Source organism: Musca autumnalis, unplaced genomic scaffold, assembly GCF_047663935.1.
Source record: "Musca autumnalis isolate F117 unplaced genomic scaffold, ASM4766393v1 scaffold_3, whole genome shotgun sequence".
Classification (NCBI taxonomy): Eukaryota; Metazoa; Arthropoda; class Insecta; order Diptera; family Muscidae; genus Musca; species Musca autumnalis.
Window position 1 is genome coordinate 74,996,862 of NW_027411866.1, and position 20,450 is coordinate 75,017,311.

Consider the following 20,450-nt stretch of genomic DNA (forward strand, 5'->3'; position numbering starts at 1 on the left):
TACCACCCCACTAAAGTTTGAAAATGTTCGGAAAAATTGTGCGCACGATAATTCATGACAGGAGTAACCGATTAGCTCCATATCGTAATATCTCTATGGGACATAGATGAGATTCCAACATGGACTCTATCGGTCCACTCCTTCGGTACCTCCCACACAAAATTTGTGAACAGTGCAGTTTAATGTCTGCTCTCAAATCGTTTTGCTTTTTTTGTAACAACTTGTATTCGCTGCCTCCATTACGACAGTACACGTTTTCCAAGAGGAAAGTCTATACTTCCTGAGAAAGTTTTCGAAAGTTTTAAAATACCCCTATGACACCATGTGTATTGTGTGTTACTTCTTTTCTTTAGGTCCGAGCCTAAGGCATATCTCTGTCAGGCAAGCCGACTGATACTTTTTTACACGTTAAATAATTTTTTTCTACAAAATTAGTCATGTTTGTAAGCATTTTTCTCCCTCAGAACCGCTAAAAATGCCAAAACAAGTTGAGTGTCGAAAATTTTGGAATGTTTACAAACGATTTGCATCTTTAAAGTCTTAAAATTAATTCCAAATTTCAGGATAAAACCTCTATCCGTTCACCCAAATCCAAATTTAGTACCATTTAGTACTTTTCATACCCATTAGTACGAATCCAAAACTTCCTCAATCTTGCACTCCAAAAATAATCTAAATTCGAAATTTCAGGATTCCACCTCTATCTGTTCATCCAAATCCAAATTGTACCAAATTTAGTACCATTTAGTACTCTTCATACCCATAAGTACTAATTTCCAAAACTAACTCAATCCTACAGTCTAACAGTAATCATAGTTCCAAATTGCATGATTTCAGCTCTATCCGTTCACCCAAATCCAAATTGTTCCAATTTAGTACCACTTAGTAGTTTTCGTATCCATAAGTACGAATTCCCAAAACTTCACTCCATCAGTAATTTTAATTACAAATTTCAGGTTTCCAGGTCTATCCGTTCATCCAATTCCAAATTTAGTACCATTTAGTACTTTTCGTACACATAAGTACAACATTTTAAAATCATTTCCTTATATTAACACCACAACCCCAACTTGATTTCCATACCAAATTTTAAAATTCTAGCTATAACCGTCCCAAATATACAATTTGTACCAAATTTAGTACCATTTAATACTTTTCGTACACATAAGTATAAATTCCCAAAAAATACCTTCATATTTCAATCCTACACTTTAACAGTAATGTTAATTACGAATTTGAGTTTTCCAGCTCTATCCGTTCACCCAAATTCAAATTGCACCAAATTTAGTACCATTTAGCACTTCTCGTACACATAAGTACAAATCTCCAAAATCATTTCTTTATATTAGCACCCCACCTCCCAACCTTGATTCCCATACTAAATTTCAAAATTCTAGCTATAAACGTTCAAAATATACAATTAGTACCAAATTTAGTAACTTTTAGTACTTTTCGTACACTTATAGGGTGAATTTCCAAAAACGCTTTGGTACATCTTTCCAACTCTCCATCAGTGACCCTCATTTCAAATTTCAGAATTCTAGCTCTTCCCGTTTGCCTAATAAAAAGGGTACCATATTTAATACCTTTTAGTACTTTTCGTACCCTTAAAGGTCGAATTTCCAAAAACCCAGCCTTATCTCACCCCTACGTACCGACAGCAACCCACAGTCAAAATTTCAGCTTTCTAGCTTCAGCGGTTTCGTCTGGGCGATGATACACATGTCACTCACTCACTCACTCACTCAGTCATCACTAAGCTCTTTTATATATATATATATATATATATATATATATATATATTTTTTTTTTTCTTTCAAAATATGGTGGCATGAATCATATTTTTTCTCTGCGTGTGGTCACGCTGCAATTGAACGACGATCTTGTATTGCTTGTATATCACAACAGCTGAAGTTCGACTAAATTACATACCTTACAAGGACGTCTGGATCCGCAAATCCCCATCTCTACTCAGGAATAGAGGTACGAGTAGTTGCCAATGGTTCCAATATGTAAACGGGAACAGACAGTGACTCCCTGAACTTACGGCTCTCGTACAAGTTGAACGAACATTTTTATTTTTTTCGATAAAATAAAGGAACAATTGTTATCGTAGTAAAAATCTGTAGATTTTTGCACAATATGACAAGTAAGAAAGTATCAGTCAGCTGTGTCGACAGAGATATCGCTAGACGGGAAGAAAAGAAGTAAACACATTTGGTCTGTTCCTTTACTTTTGAAAATGGTTAAACCGACAAAAGTAGTAAAAGTTGTAAACTGTTCCCATATGAAGTGCATGGTGTCAGAAGTAAAGGAACGCTTTACGAGTAAAAAGTGGTAAAACTTGAAGATTCTTCCACGTAAAGGAACAGAGCTATTACTTCTCACGTCCGTAGGGTTCTTCTGAGTAAACGAGCCAACAAGCCTGCTTCTTTCTACATCGTGTATTAGTAAGACCAGGGTTTCGGAGTCGAGGTATTTTTGGCTCGACTCCGACTCCGACTCCAGACCAATTTTTTTTCACGACTCCGGCTCCGACTCCGGCTCCGGCTCGACTCCGAGTGTAAATTCCTATACCGCTAAAATTAATTAAATGTGCACAAATTTTTAACTTTTTCGTATATTTGGGCCCATACCAGTTAATCTGTTGATTTTTCTTAACATATTATTTAGAAAGGGCATCCGTTCGAATATAATACTCAACTGCAGAACATTAATATGAAATAAAATTCATATCTATATTGTTTCTGCTGAATCTTACATTGGAAAATAGCAACAAAATACATGTTAGAAAGTATTTGTCGGTTTTTCCTGTTTTTTGCACGAGAATATTATCCGTCAGAAAATATGTGAAAATGAAGGGGCAATACAAATCATGAGGACTACACGCAGTAAAAATTATAAGCAATTCATGACCCGGTTTTAAAATGTATATAAACCAACAGTTTAGAGTTCTTCGAGAGCCTTAAGCCCAAAAATAGCCCAATAAAAATCCTTTTTCATGATTTTTTTCGAAGAATACCACGAACATTTTGTGGTAGATTTTTTCCTTCATCTGAAAGACTTACTAACTTAATCTGCTTTCTGATTTTTTGTTGAAAAATATTAAGGGCCTGTTTATGTATGTATGTAGATAAGAAAATGAATGAGTAAGAAACACTAACAAATTTGAGTGTGTTTTTCAAATTAGTTTTTAGTTTTGAAGCAAAGGAACCAAAATTTGGAAAACTTAAGTTTGGGTGCGTTTCATGCGCACACATTTTTGTTTCGAAATACATAAACAGGCTGTAAGAAGTTTCGTGGCAAATGACCGTCTACGAAACACTGTTTCTATTAAAGCGTTTTGCAGTGCCAACTCTAGCTCGAAAATTAATAATGCGATTGTTATACATTTTTGTGGGCTTATCAAGGACATTAAATTCTAGGCTTTCATCGATCGAATTTGTAAAAACTATTAGATTTTACGGAAATGGAGGACCGAAAAAGACATCATTTCAATTTTTGGCTTTACAAAAATGACGTTTTTGGCCATAAAACGGGCAAAAAGATTTGAAAAATAAAATGGTACATTTCTGTACAAATTTTTAATTATACCCTACACCACTATGTGGGGAGGGTATTATAAGTTGGTTTTGGCCAAAAAGTTTGTAACGCATCGAAATAATGGTCGTAGACCCATACTTATATATACCAAAATGAATGTCTCGACGAGCTGAGTCGATCTGGCTATGTGTGTCCGTCCGTCAGTCCGTCCGTCCGTCCGTCTGTCCATCTAAACCTTGTAATCACGCTACAGGTCGCAATTTTGATCGGATCATCACCAAATTTTGGATGTTGATGAGGGTCCCGGAGGGGAAGAAGCCTATTGTTTTTGGTGATGGTCGGATAATATTTAAGGTTCGAAATGGGCAAAAAACTTATTTGCGGAAAAAGTCAACGTTTTATTTCAAAGCGAATATCTCCGTATCTATAAGGGGTATATTAAAGGCAAAGCCTGCTAATGAAAGCAGAAAATATCACCTTTACAGCGATGTATGGTAGGTTGTCGTAGGTGATCAAACAACGAAGATATCGCAATAGTCGCTTATAGACCCCAACTTTTCATTTATTCGATTTTAATTCTAATGACGAATAACACAGCTTTTGTTGGATACTTTCCAAAAACAAAACCTGGCTATGAAATGTCTTTACAATGATGCAAAGTAGGTTAGCGTAGGTGGCCAAATAATGGAGATATCACAATAGTCGGTAATACATCCCATTTTTCCACTTTTAAAGAAATCACGCTACAGGTCGTAATTTTGATCGGATCGTCACGAAATTTTGGGGGTTAATGGGAGTCCTATATAGGAAGAAGCCTATTGATTTTGGTGATGGTCGGATAATATTCAGGGGTCGGAATGGGCAAACAACTTATTTGGAGAAAAAGTCAACGTTTTATTTCAAAGCGAATATCTCGGTATAAGAGGTATATCAAAAGCAAAACCTGCTGATGAAAGTAGAAAATATCGCCTTTGCAACGATGTAACGTAGGTGGTAAAACAATGAAGATATCGCAATAGCCGCTATTGAAACACAACTTCTCATTTTTGCGATTTTAATAATAATGACGAATAGCTCGGCATTGGTTGGGGACCTTCCAAAAGCAAAGTCCGACTTTGAAAGTAGAAAATCCCATCTTTACATGTTGCATGTTGGCGTATGTGGTTAAATAACGGAGATATAGCAATAGTCGGTAATACGTCCAATTTTTTAATTTTTTGTAATCACGCTACACGTCGTAATTTTGATTGGATCGTCACGAAATTTTGGGTGTTAATGGGGGTCCCACAAAGGAATAAACCTATTGATTTTGGTAATGGTCGGATATTATTCAGGGGTCGGAATGTGATGGTTGATGGTTGGCATACATCCCACTTTTCTATTTTTTTATTTGAGTTATTCTGACGATGCACTTAAACGCGTTTCAATAAAATTGACCTGTGTCAATGAAGACATTCAGAGCAAAGGCGCTAAGCTATCCCAATTTTAATATTTTGAATTTTACCAGTCCAAAGCTTATGCACAGGGGAAGTGGTGTAGGGTATCACATAGTCGGCCCCGACCCGACTATAGCCTTGGCTCACTTGTTTTTTAATTCTATTTATCTAAAAACATTTCATCTCAAAATGATGAATCAATATCGCCAAACAAAGATATAAAGCTACTTACTCAAGCATTATTTTGGGTCAATAAAAAGTAGAATTTCCCATAGCGAACACATTGTCCTTCATGGGAGTCCAACATAAAAGACGTTAAATGTCCAATTATAATTAGATTGTCATAGAACTTTACTTTTGCTTAATTCTTTAATGGGTCAATTGGACCAAAAATTATTCTGGACATGCATTTTGTAATCAAAATAGAGATGAAAAGAATATACTTCAAAGGACAGTTAATATCCTGTGAATTGTCCTCTAAATTTGTATAGTAGTCCTTTTTAGAATAAATAATGATTAAGTCATTTTTAAAATAAATAATGATTTTTGAAAAAAATTGTGGAAAAAGTTGCCCGGAGTCGGAGTCGAATTATTTTTTTTTCGACTCAGACTCCGGCTCCGACTCCAGCAAAATTGCTCGACTCCGACTCGTACACTCCGACTCCGAAACCCTGGGTAAGACACTCTCCCCATTGCACTATAGGTAATCTGCCCAGTTTTTGAGTCAAATTTGCAACATTTAATAATAATAATTTTTTAGTTGGCATTGAAAATAGAACATGTCAAAGTTTATTAATATGAATGATATTTTTCAAAATAGCGCCATTATCGCGGTTTAAATTGTCGTCAAAGTGAGAATTTCGAAGAAAAACTAAAAAAATATATTTTGTAAGACATATTTCAATGTATTTAAAATCGCGGAAAAATAAACCAAATATAAATATATGTAAAATGGAATAGATTGGCAATTGCGAGAGGAATTTATTTAATATATAATATAGCTTAAACATATTGGGTAGCGACCAAAAAACACAAAAAGGTAGAAATAAATATTTTATTTTTCTTAAACTCACTTCATATAGACTTATACTAAATTGGCAGTGTTTGGCCGTGATTTTGCCACCTAGAAAACATTATTGAAAGTCTCCTGTAATGGTATTACTAGGTTTCAAAACCCGATTTTGCCCGTTTTTTGATATTTATGAGATTTTATTAGGTTACTTCTCAATAAAAAGTCCTAAACTTGTGAAAGTTTGGATTGAGGAAATAAACAATAAATGTAAAAATGTTGTTGTTTACAATTTCATTGCAAGTAAAATAAGTAATGGCGACAAATTGTTCGGCATATCCGTGGTTTTCTATAAACGGTGAGGCAGTAGTAAGCTTTATTTTATCTCTCTATTACATATTAATCATTGATACGGTTTAAGGGAGTACTAAACTCGTCTTTATTAGCGTATATTCAAAATATATACAAAACTGTTAGTAACAATTCATTGGAAAACCTACTCGCGGGGACAAAATTTCAACAGTTTGTTGTGTATAAGAAAACTAATAAAAATTGCATTGGAAAAAATAGCTTTGTTCGTTATATACGTAGTTGCTTATAACCGTTGTTCGTTATATCCGAATTTATCTGTAAAAATCTTTCTTTTATCTCACTTTTACACATAAATAATTTAAAAAGTTAAAAAATCCTTTAATTCCGCTGTTATTAATTTTTGTCTCAAAAACAGGGCAAATTACCTATAGTGCATTGCTAAGCAATGACAAATCAGAAATAAAGAGAGAATACACGTGGTTTGTTTTTACGCTACCGTAAGGAAGCGAGCACCAATGTTGTACATATGTACATATGTACATATGTAATTACAGATAACATAAAGGAAAAAATCGTAGTAAGAATTAGTAGTTTCTTGCAGGTTCTGGAACAGAGTACAGAGAAATATTCCTTCTCTTGTCAGTAATTTTTTTTTTCTGAAATAGAGAACCTTGCTAAACCATCAACCGACACACATATCGCTCATTTACTCAAAGAGTGACACATCTCGAAAAATCAAGTTTCGAGAAAAACGCGTTTTAAGTTGGCGATTGAAATTTGACTTCCCAATTTAAAAAGATTATTACACTAAAACTAAAATAACTACTTGGGCCATATTTTGCAACCAGAGAGCCAGATGTCAGTTCTAATTTTCTGTGCATGATCAAGCATGATATAAAGTGTTTTAGTGCTTCAGAAACTCAAAAAACTTTTGTGTTGAATTTCGCGAAACTCGTATTAAATGAGCTGTAACTCGTCTAGTTTTAGAGATATCAGCATGAAAATTTGACACAAAATGAAGTATAAGTCGTAGAAAAAATAGAAATTGCTAACTCAGAAAACGCATTTTTTGAGTTATGTCACTCTTTGTGTAAATGAGCGATATGTACACACCTTAGCATACATTTTAGTAGGTGGAATAAATATAAATTGGATAAAAGTAGTTTCAACACTAAAATGAAACGTTGACTTGTATGCAACAACACAGTACGTAGTATATGTGACCACATTAGGTATTCCGCTTATCTATTTCTGTTGGTGCATGAAATATAAATATTTTTGAGGAAAAGTTGTTTTGTAGTTTATATAAAATGACAATGAACTCAACGAATTCGTATCAGTTTCAGTTTTAACAAAACACAAAAACAACCATAAAGGAAATTCTTCAACCCCCCATTAAAACTAAGCAAGCAGTAGTGCGATTCTCTAACTCATTTTTTGAGTAACCAACAAATGTCGGTAAAATTAAAACGCAAAATTATGAATGAAAAGTTCCAAAAAAAGTTGACAACACTGTTGCTATCGGTAGAACTTTACGACTACTTTCTTTTGGTCGCTAACTTACCGAAAAATATCGTTAATTACCGAATTTATAAGCATTTTAATTTTACCAATTTTTGTCGGTAACTCAAAAAATGTGTTAGAGAATCGCACTACAGAATCCTAAAATGAAGGTAAGGATTACTGGGGAAACATCGAATATTCCAAATGGGTGGTCATGGCCGTGGCGGTCATCATGGTGGTGATGTTAAAACTATTAAAGTTATTCATGCCGATGGTGGTCACCAATCTCACGCTCCTGAAGTCAAAACCATTAAAGTTGTTCACCAACAAGCCGCTACTGTCAATGCTGAAGGAAAAATCATTAAGGTAGTTCACCAACAAGCTGCTCCAGTTCATGCCCATGTTGAAGAAAAAATCATTAAAGTAGTCCATGAACAAGCTGCTCACGGAAGACACGGTCATGGCGGTGCCGATGAAGTCAAAACCATTCAAGTCATCCATGAACAAGGTGGTGCTGCTGCTGGCGGTCATGGTGGTTACTCTCATGGCGGTGGTGCTGAACAAGTAAAAACCATCCAAATTGTCCATGAACAAGGTGGTTATGCCGAAGAAGGTTATGGCAGTGATTACTCAACCGGTGGTTATGGCGGTGGTGCTGCTGCTGGTGGTGTCGATGATGCATTTGAAACATTCAAATCCCTTAAGGTTATCGGTGCATTGGGAGGTAGTGTAGGTACTGCTGGTGGATATAATGGTGGTCACTCCGGCGGCTGGCAATAAATTTATCCACCTTTAAACCATATGTAGCTTTAAGACACACTCAAAATGCCAATATTTTACTTTAACTAGTTTTAAGTAGTCCAAATTGAATTTAGTTAAGATCCACTGTAAATAAAACATTAAAATATTAAAAAAAACGACTACATTTTTTATCTAGCTGCGCAAATCTTTCAGAAGCACAAGGGTGGACTTTTTAAAGGACGTTCTGAACCAAAAGCGTGGACTTTTAAAGGAAATTCTGAAATAAACTAATTAAAATGTGGACTTTTATTAATATTTTTAGAGGACTTTCTCAATCATAAGCGTGGATTATATTTTTGAAGGACATTCTGATCCATAAGCGTTGATTTTTTATTAATATTTTTAAAGGACGTTCTGAGCCATAAGCGTGGACTTTTTGTTAATACTTTTTAAAGGACGTTCTGAACCATATGCGTGCATTTTTTATTAATATTTTTTTTAAAGGACGTTCTGAACCATAGGCCTGATTTTTTGTTAATATTTTTTAAAGGACGTTCTGACCCATAGGCGTGGAGTTTTTATTAACATTTTTAAAAGACGTTCTGAACCATAGGCTTGGATTTTTTATTAATATTTGTTAAAGGACGTTCTGAACCATAGCCTTGGATTTTTTATTAATATTTTTAAAGGACATTCTGAACCATAGGTGTGGATTTCTTATCAATATCTTTTAATAACGTTCTGAACAATAAACATGGATTCCACATGCGTCAGTTATCATTTGAGGTGCCCACTGAATATCTTCTCAGATCAAATAAGACTAATACATTTTCTAGTAATATTCAAATGGTTTATTTACAATGGATCTTACAAAACTATAATGAATTGAAACTACTTAGTAACTAATTAGAGAATGATGTTGGCGTTTTGTTAGAGTATCCTAATACTATGACTTAAATTAGCATGGATCTATTGCCAGCCGCCAGCAAGGCCACCATCATAACCACCAGCAGCACCTTCATTACCACCCAAAGCTCCTATGACTTTAAGGGATTTGAATGTTTCAAATGCATCATCCACACCACCAGCAGCAGCACCACCATAGCCTCCAGCTGAGTAACCGCCGCCATAACCACCTTCGGCATAACCACCTTGTTCATGGACAACTTGGATGGTTTTTACTTCTTCAGCACCACCGCCATGAGAGTAACCACCATGACCGCCGGCAGCAGCTCCACCTTGTTCATGGATTACTTGAATGGTTTTGACTTCTTCAGCACCACCATGGCCGTGTCCGCCGTGGGCAGCTTGTTCATGAACAACTTGGATAGTTTTGACTTCTTCAGCACCACCACCATGACCGTGTTGTGGGGCTTGTTCATGGACAACCTTAATGATTTTTTCTTCAACATGGGCATGAACTGGAACAGCTTGTTGGTGAACTACCTTGATGATTTTTTCTTCAGCGTGAGCATGGATAGGAGAGGCTTGTTGGTGGACAACTTTAATGGTTTTGACTTCAGGAGCGTGAGATTGGTGACCACCATCGGCATGAATAACTTTAATAGTTTTAACATCACCACCATGATGACCGCCATGGCCATGACCACCAACAGAACCACCTTCAACATGCACAACTTTTATAGTTTGGGCAGCACCTTGACCACCTCCATAACCTCCATGTCCACCACCATAACCTCCCTGACCACCGCCATAACCACCATCTGAATGAATTACATTAACGGTTTGAACTGATCCGCCATGACCATGACCACCGCCGCCATATCCTCCGTGACCACCGCTATAACCGCCACCAACACCCCCTCCACCAATAAATCCAGCAGAGCAGGTTGCTACCAAAACTGCCAACACACAAACGAAAGCCTACAATTCAAAACCAACAAATTAAAATCCATTTGGAATATTATTTTTTCTCTTTAGCAATACATACCTTCATTTTAGGAATCTTCTTGCTTAGTTTTAATGGGGAATTGAAGATATTCCTTTACGGTTGTCTTTGTGTTTCGTTAAAACTGAAACTGATACCAATTCGCTAAGTTTATTGTCATTTTATATAAAATGCTAAATACGAATTTTTCTTAAATATTTAAATTTGATGCATTCGCAATTAATGTTCGCAATACCTAATGCCATTTGCCATTAGCTACATTGTTGTTGTCTAAAGGTCAGCGTTTTAGTTTTTATTTAATTTTTCTTAATTCATAAGTGGGTGAATTAATATAATGTGTATCGTTTTAGATATATTGGCTAATGAAATTAAATATAAATTAAAAAACAAAATAAATATGTATTAATGAATACAAAAATTAAATACAAAATTTGTTTGGCTATATATACATACATACATGTTTTTTTTTCAAAAATTAACACTTTTATAAAGAAAGAAATATCAAAAAACATTTAGAAGCAGTTTTCTCTGATTATTACCCAAACATCCAATTAAAACACCAAAAATGTTTTAGGTATTACATTAATTTTAAAATTTTACATTAAAATTAAAATTTTGACCAAAGGTAGCACAAAAATTTCAAGACTAGTATATCATTGCAATTTGCATCAATTTAAATTGTGGGAATTTCGCTCGACATTTTGTGGCATTGCAACTAAATGTGGTTCGTTACAAGCAAACCAAAACAATAAAGAAACCCATTTATATGTTAGACAGTGCTTCCGTTATCTAACCGCTACATTGATATATATTTCATGAAGAGAGAGGTCACGAGCTGGTTTTCTAGTTTCGTTTTCGTAATATGTCTGAATATGTCCCCCAGAAATTGAAATGTTGAGCCAAAATTAAATTTTTATATCTTTCTCACAAAAGTTTTGGCTAATTTTACCAGCTAAATATTATCCGATCATTATCCAAAATTATTGACATCTTCCTTCACCAAAACTCTTATCTCGTGAATAAATTTGTCAGTATTGAACTATAACTGCGATTTTTAGCATGAATATAATTACACTGCATACAATTAAAAATTTTAGGTCCTTCTATATAATAGAGTGCAACTGTGTTATCTGTTAATGGAAAGGTTAAAGGCTCGTCTTCCAAATGTAACTCACGTTATCATTCAGGATATAATACAAATTTTTCACAAAAGTTTTGGTAACCCGCTAAATATTATATGATCATCATGTTAAATTGCAAGCTTCTTCTTCGTCGTAAACCCAAACCTTACTTAAAATTTCGCGCCGATCAGATTATTATTGCAAATTTGTAGCATCGGAGGAAAATATGGTTCTATACACAAAACCCATTATATAATAGGCAGTACGCCCGATATGTAGCACACACATTATTTGCAATTTGCATCAGGGGAAAGATCAGTAGTTCTTTTTACCTATGTAGGCTACTTTGCCGGTATATGCCAACCAGGAATTAAAATATGGACCAAAAATAATGATATTTTTCAAACCAAAGTAATGGTCCAATTCATCCGCTAAATAATATCAGATCATTATCCAAAATTGCAGGCATCTTCTTCGACCTAAACTCTTACCTCGTGCAAAATTTCGTGACTATTGAGCTATAACTGCCACCGCTAGCGCAAACAAATAACTGGATATATTAGGTTGTAACTCTGTTATCTAATCATGTACACCAGCACAATTGGCATCAATAGAAAGGTCAACAGTTCCTTTTCCATACATAGATTACTTGCGCGGAGAACACCATCTCAAATTGCAAACTTTTTCTTTGTACTCTTATACTCTTACCTTATTTAAAATTGCGAGGCGATCGGACTATTATTGCGACCTACAGAGCAGCAACAAAATCGGTTAAAAATTTGTTTTTGGTCCATTTCATCCGCTAAATATTTCACGATCATCACCAATAACAATAGGTGTCTATTCTGGTCTGAATCCGAAATCCATGTAAAATTTCGTGACGATCGGTCCATAATTGCGGCCTGGAGTTTGATTATAATTTATAATAGACAGACGGAAGGACGGACACACATCTCAAAATCGCTTTATCTCATCGAGATATGAAGATTGGTATACCACATTGGGGGTCTCTGACGAATATTTCGCGGTGTTACATGTATTTTTTCCAAAACAAACCTATAATACCCTTTCCACATAGTGGTGTAGGGCATAAATAGCTCACTTCGTGTAAACGCAACGGTAATTTAATAAAATTAATTAATTACAAAAACAATGAACACAATATCTGTAATAGTTTCCGAGAAATAGCTATTTCCTTCTCCAGAAATTTGCAAAAATTACTTATTTTCCGAAATTGGGAACAAATTGCCTTAAGGAGCACATCCGCGCCTTGTCGATTTCACGCAAAATCGTGAAAACCTAAAATAAACCTAAAAATGTGAACTTTGACTTTAAAATTTTTTTTTTTAAAAATCCCTCCAGCGATTTTTTCTTGTTTTTGGATTTTTCTCATCTATGAACATTGTTGTTTCAGAATCCGCAAAAACTTCCCAGGTGTAAGCGGATTTTATTTAAAGTTAGTTAGGGCGTACCGTACAAGACATTGTTTTATAAGGAGGCGATGCAGTCAGTGCATTGTCCCAACTTGAACTTCTATTGGTCTGTTCCAGTACTGCAAGAATCTACTAATTTTTATTATTTTTATTTTTCAATAACATAAAGGAAAAAATGTTATCGTAGTAGAAAATAGTAGCCTCTTGCAGGTGTTGGAACAGATCAAATATCTCAAAATTGGTAAAACCTACTAAAATATCGTAAAAATCAATCTTATAGAGAAGTTTCCAATTGTTGGACTGCAGAATTTTACATCTTTGTGTTTATTTCAGCTTTAGTCCATATTTTGTTGTATTCAAGTATTTGAATAACAACAAAATGTTTTACAGTGGATATGAAATTGATTAGTTGCGGGCGGAGGGTAGGGAATACTATAGTTTCAGTTGTCACCAAACAACTTCATCAGTTCCCTTTTCCGCCGACTCTGTATCGATAAACAGGTCAATAAGCCCATCCAGCAAATTAAACAAAATGAGAAATTTGCTATATGGCCCTAAAACTGATTACCCTACAATTTGAGTCGAACTAAAGAATTTCATATCCACCACTGTTTTTATGTCGTCTTTGCTTTGCAAAGAATACGAACATAGGAGTGTTGCTTCAATAAGCGGGGGTAAAACAACGAGAAAGTTGTTGTTTTTGCATTACGCATTGATCAACAAGGCCGTGCTGATGCCTATTATTGTTGTTGGCGTTTTTTATTGTTGGACTGCAGAATTTTACATCTTTGTGTTTATTTCAGCTTTAGTCCATATTTTGTTGTATTCAAGTATTTGAATAACAACAAAATGTTTTACAGTGGATATGAAATTGATTAGTTGCGGGCGGAGGGTAGGGAATACTATAGTTTCAGTTGTCACCAAACAACTTCATCAGTTCCCTTTTCCGCCGACTCTGTATCGATAAACAGGTCAATAAGCCCATCCAGCAAATTAAACAAAATGAGAAATTTGCTATATGGCCCTAAAACTGATTACCCTACAATTTGAGTCGAACTAAAGAATTTCATATCCACCACTGTTTTTATGTCGTCTTTGCTTTGCAAAGAATACGAACATAGGAGTGTTGCTTCAATAAGCGGGGGTAAAACAACGAGAAAGTTGTTGTTTTTGCATTACGCATTGATCAACAAGGCCGTGCTGATGCCTATTATTGTTGTTGGCGTTTTTTATTGTTGGACTGCAGAATTTTACATCTTTGTGTTTATTTCAGCTTTAGTCCATATTTTGTTGTATTCAAGTATTTGAATAACAACAAAATGTTTTACAGTGGATATGAAATTGATTAGTTGCGGGCGGAGGGTAGGGAATACTATAGTTTCAGTTGTCACCAAACAACTTCATCAGTTCCCTTTTCCGCCGACTCTGTATCGATAAACAGGTCAATAAGCCCATCCAGAAAATTAAACAAAATGAGAAATTTGCTATATGGCCCTAAAACTGATTACCCTACAATTTGAGTCGAACTAAAGAATTTCATATCCACCACTGTTTTTATGTCGTCTTTGCTTTGCAAAGAATACGAACATAGGAGTGTTGCTTCAATAAGCGGGGGTAAAACAACGAGAAAGTTGTTGTTTTTGCATTACGCATTGATCAACAAGGCCGTGCTGATGCCTATTATTGTTGTTGGCGTTTTTTATTGTTGGACTGCAGAATTTTACATCTTTGTGTTTATTTCAGCTTTAGTCCATATTTTGTTGTATTCAAGTATTTGAATAACAACAAAATGTTTTACAGTGGATATGAAATTGATTAGTTGCGGGCGGAGGGTAGGGAATACTATAGTTTCAGTTGTCACCAAACAACTTCATCAGTTCCCTTTTCCGCCGACTCTGTATCGATAAACAGGTCAATAAGCCCATCCAGCAAATTAAACAAAATGAGAAATTTGCTATATGGCCCTAAAACTGATTACCCTACAATTTGAGTCGAACTAAAAAATATGGACTAAAGCTGAAATAAACACAAAGATGTAGAAGTTTCCAAGCTAAATCGTGAAAACCTAAAAACCCCTAAAAATGTGAACTTTGACCGCGATTTATTTATTTATAAAAGTGAGTTTTATGCTTCTTTTTGAAACTGGTACCAGATCTAACATTTTTTCGTTCCTTTACTTTTATTGTAAAACTGGTTAGAGAGAGCAATTTTGACAGTGCAGCGGCAGAGACAAGTCCATAGTTCCTGAGATTATGGTCTAGTAGCTGTAAAAGCCCCATAAGGTCACCATGTGTAGTGGCTGTGGTTTACGACAAATAGCAATATTTCTGCGAATCTTACATAAAGTTCGAAGATGGCGCTTATCGGTCCACTCCATCCGGTACTTCGCTAAAATGGTACGCGCGATATTTCTTGAACGAAGCAACCGATTCGATCCAAACTGTGAATCTTTTGTCCAAACTCCACTCCTTAGACACCTCACTCACAAAAGTTCTAACAAAAATGACTGGGGGTGCCTATATCTATTGGACGGTTTGGTATCTATAGACCGGAACCCGAGAATGAAAAATAAACATTTAGAATTTTTCCAAAACGTGGACCTATAGCAACAATTTTTGGTGGAGACGTTTTTTAACTTCTCGGAAATATAAATGTCAAATAATATCGAAATTGGGCAGAAAATGGCTTTAAAAGCTACAAAATACCTGAAAATCGGGCGATACTGCCCATATAGGGGCTATATAAAGTTTTTGTGAAAATATTTTCTTACCGTTGGAAACACATAATCCCAAATTACATCAAATTTAATGGTAAAAGGGTTCAAGTACATAATACTCACACGGTGGGTAAATACTGGGTAAATACCCATTTGTGGGTATTTATTTTGGTATTTACTATATTGAATCGACAATACAACATCTTACACCTTATTTCTGGGTTTAGGTTGTGAAATCGTTTCAAAATGGATAGTTTTACAATACTTTATACAAGTGGGTAAATACTTGTGTAAATACCCGAGTATTTACCCAAATGTCTTTAACTGCGAACCACTTGACGTAAGCTGACGAAATTTGGCTCAAATCTTACTTATGTCAAGAGAACATCTGGTATTGAAAATGGGTCCATGTTTTGATATAGCCCCCATATAACCGTACCTCCCGATTTAATGTATTTTTTACCTATTAGCCACATTTTACTATCATATTGGTTGTAAGATGTTGTATTGGCGATTCATTATAGTAAATACCCAAATAAATACCCACAAATGGGTATTTATCCGGTTTTTACATACACAGGGCTTTCGAGTCAGTTGTCACAGGGCCTTCGGGTCAGCTGTTCCACAGGGCCTTCGGATCAGCTGTTCCACTGATCATTCGGGTCAGCAGTTCCACAGGGCCTTCGGGTCAACTGTTCTTAGTTAGAAACCTAAAGCGCATGGTAGAAATTAGACTAACTAGACACTGCCGAGGATGTTGATCTGGTTGGCTGGGATGACATGGCAGATAGGATGTCAGCACGAACTGTCAGCAACAAATTATGCCTGACAGCATCCTGGTCTCCTCATGAACTGCTTAATTCGCTCACCAGCTGGGTTTTAAGCACGAAATTGTTCGCGTAGTTGTGCCAATGCACGATGGAGCCAATAGCAGGTTTTCGAGGCAAAAAGTCAATTTTTGAAGTTAACAATTTGAAAAAAATAATAACGGATTTCGATTGCCAACACTCTGAATCACTAAAAATAAAAAAATAAATCAATCTGGTAACATCACATAGCGACATACTGATCTGGCAATGGTGACATATTTTCTTATGCATCATTTTCCGACATTCATTATAAATAAGTAGTGAAAGCATTTTAGGCGCCAAAAGGAACATTTCAACATTTTTATATTTTTTAAACATGGAAAGCTCTTCAATGGGTATGTAAAATAAGATAGTGTTAACAAATAATAAAAATGTTATGCGTGGTAAATGTATTTTTGAGTTAAGATGTTATGTCTTTTTTGGAGTATTTTGCTTTGTTATCCATGTGTTCTCTGGAGTATAACTTTTGAGATCTAGGTAGATCTAGGATATTATATATATGTGGTGAAATGTATTAATGTGTACTATCATTTTGTGAAAAAATTAGCTGCGCCCAGCTGCGCCCTTTAATAAAAAGCTGATTTCAGATGTCGTAATAGTTAAAAATGTGGACATTTTTATTTTTTGGTTGGAGAATAATCGGAAACCCATTAATGTTATCAATTGGATTTCGGAAAAATTTAATAGATGTATATAATAATAATATATAATTTGCAAGATATCGCAGACAAACTTTGGCTTTTGTAGCGGAATCTTAGCCGATTTTTACTAAATTTGGAACCTTGTTTTATTAACTTATAACAAACCACAGACAAAACCATGAAATTTGAACATATGTATATAGGGGAGCTATTTCTATATCTGAACCGATTTCAATATAACTTGAAAAACTTATTTGTAGTCCGAATTCAGTAACATTTTCCAAATTTTATTGTAATTTGATGGAATTTGCATGCTTGGTCAATCATTTGCCTGAAATCGGGCGAACATATATATGGGAGCTATATCCAATTCTGAACCGATTTCAATATGATATGCCAAAAATGTTTCTATATCAAAATCCGTCACACATTTCAAATTTCATCAAGATTGGACATACATAGCGGGATTGGTGACCAAATACCTGAAATCGGGCGAAAATATATATGGGAGCAATATCAAAATCTGAACCGATTTCAATATAACTTGGCAAACTTATTTGTAGTCCTAATTCCGTGGTATTTCCCAAATCGCATAAAAATTGGGCAGAATTTGCGTGTTTGGTCCATCAATTGCTTGAAATCGGACGAACATATATACGGGAGCTATATGTATATATGAACCGATATGAACCAAATTTGGCATATTAGTTTCTAAGCCCATTATAAACATCTGTACAAAATTTGGAAGGTCTAGCTTGCCCCAGTGATTTGTTGCCTCGAAAACCTGTCATTGGCCCCATCGTGCAATGGATGGAAAATTGATGGTCTCATAGGAGGAATTGTGCCGCTGGAATGGAGCGCTTAAGCGCTTTGAGAACTGTTTTCCTGAATATTAGCACACCCCTTTTTGGTGCATGAGGGTGGCGGCAATGGGTTCAGGTTGTCCTTAATGAATTTTGTGAAGCCATGCCAATACAGCCATTATAATTCATAAAGGCCTCAACGAAATCGCAGAGTTTATCTGTAGTGACCAGGATTGGAATAGGGCCTTAATTTAATGCGACGTTTGTTTGCCAGGAAGGAGCGATGGATTGACGATGAAATGTCTGGGGATCTCTAACATCAGGCAGTAACTCTTGTAGAGAAATCCTCACTGATGGATGCGTAATCGGATTCATATATCTGGTTCACAATAAACACATCACGTGGATCGTAGAATAACTGGCTGGTCTACTATCATGGACACTAGCTCTAGATGGAACACTAGACGGAATACAAGTTATAGTACTGGATGGAAAGCTTGTAGAATAACTAACTGGACTATTAGCATGGACACTAGCAGTCGCACTACCCAATGGTAAACTAGAAGGAATGCCAGTTGTAGTACTGGAAAAATGGCTAGATGAAATACTGAAAGTTTCTTCTTTTTTGTTGTTAATTACTATATATGTTTTTTATTTACAATAAAATATACAAATGAATCTTAAACATCTAAATTGGCTTACTTAGCACGGCTAATGTTGTGAAGTTTGGTAGTGCAATGACAATTGGTCTATATTAAATGAAAGGTGTGGGTTTATTTTTTATCACAGATCCTAAGTGACTTATTGCCAGCCATGAGAGTAAGAAGCACCAGCATAACCGCCGGTACTTCCATAACCGCCATGACCTCCTAAAGCACCGATAACCTTAAGTGACTTCAAAGTTTCCAAAGAATCGTCAATACCACCAGCACCATCATGGCCATAACTACCAGCAGAGTAACTGCCGGCATAACCGCCATGGACAGCACCTTGTTCATGAACAACCTGAATAGTTTTAACTTCTTCCGGACCGCCACCATAGGAGTAACCTCCATGACCTCCGACTGCTGCTGCACCACCTTGTTCATGAATAACTTGGATGGTTTTGATTTCTTCGGCACCACCGTGACCGTAATGACCGTGACCATGTCCCCCGTGGGCTTGAGCTTGTTCATGTACGACTTGGATGGTCCTTACTTCTTCAACACCGCCTTGGCCATGTTCGACATGACCTCCTTGTTGATGTACAACTTGAATTGTCTTTACCTCTTCAACGTCGCCATGACTATGATGACCATGCTCGACTTGACCAGCTTGTTCGTGCACAACTTGGATGGTCCTTACTTCTTCAACGCCGCCATGACCATGATGACCATGCTCGACATGACCAGCTTGTTCGTGCACAACTTGGATGGTCCTTACTTCTTCGACACCGCCATGACCATGATGACCATGTTCGACATGACCTCCTTGTTCATGTACAACTTGAATTGTCTTTACTTCTTCAACGTCGCCATGACCATGATGACCATGCTCGACATGACCAGCTTGTTCGTGTACAACTTGGATGGTCTTTACTTCTTGAATACCGCCATAACCATGATGACCATGTTCGACATGACCAGCTTGTTCGTGCACAACTTGGATGGTCTTTACATCTTTAACACCGCCATAACCATGATGACCATTTTCGACATGACCATGTTCGACATGACCACCTTGTTCATGTACAACTTTTATTGTTTTGACAGCAGCACCGTGATCATGACCACCATGTCCAGCATAGCCTCCGGCTTCACCTGCAGCATGAATAACTTTAACGGTTTTGACAGCAGCACCATGATCATGACCACCATGTCCAGCATAACCTCCTGCACCACCTTGTGCATGGATAACTTTAACAGTTTGTACTGAACCGCCATGATTATGAGCATGACCACCACTATAACCACCGTGTCCAGCAGAACCACCGGCAACTTGAATTACCTTAACAGTTTGAGCGGAGCCACCATGATGATGACCACCACTATAAACGCCACCACCACCGCTGCCGCCAATGAAACCGGCGGAGCATGTTGCTACCAAAACTGCCAACACACAAACGAAAGCCTAAAATCCAAATAAAATGTTATTAGTATTCTCCTCCATTTGTTCCTTGCACTTGAAATTACCTTCATTTTAGGATTCTTCCTGCTTAATTTAATGTGGAGATCGAAGAAATTTCTCTAAGTTGATTAGCGTTTCGTTGAAACTTGAAACTGATGTCGTTTCTTCAGGTTCATCGCAGTTTTATATGAAATAAAGTCATTAAATTCAATGCATCCACAACTATGCAAGGCAACAATATCCAATATACAATTTTGGTTTTACTTTACACGAACTCAACCGGGGGAGTGGTATCCCATCAATTGTTG

General features: G+C 36.1%; 1 protein-coding gene across 1 annotated transcript; it reads right to left on the minus strand.

The window, feature by feature from the left end:
• Positions 1-9,513: 9,513 nt before the first annotated feature.
• LOC141398231 (uncharacterized) lies at positions 9,514-10,588 on the minus strand. The gene is made up of 2 exons (XM_073975503.1): positions 10,496-10,588; positions 9,514-10,428 (listed from the first exon to the last, which is right to left on the minus strand). Exons 1-2 carry the CDS (start codon positions 10,499-10,501, stop codon positions 9,514-9,516), a joined length of 921 nt encoding a protein of 306 aa, XP_073831604.1. The 5' UTR covers positions 10,502-10,588.
• Between the last annotated feature and the right edge of the window lie 9,862 nt (positions 10,589-20,450).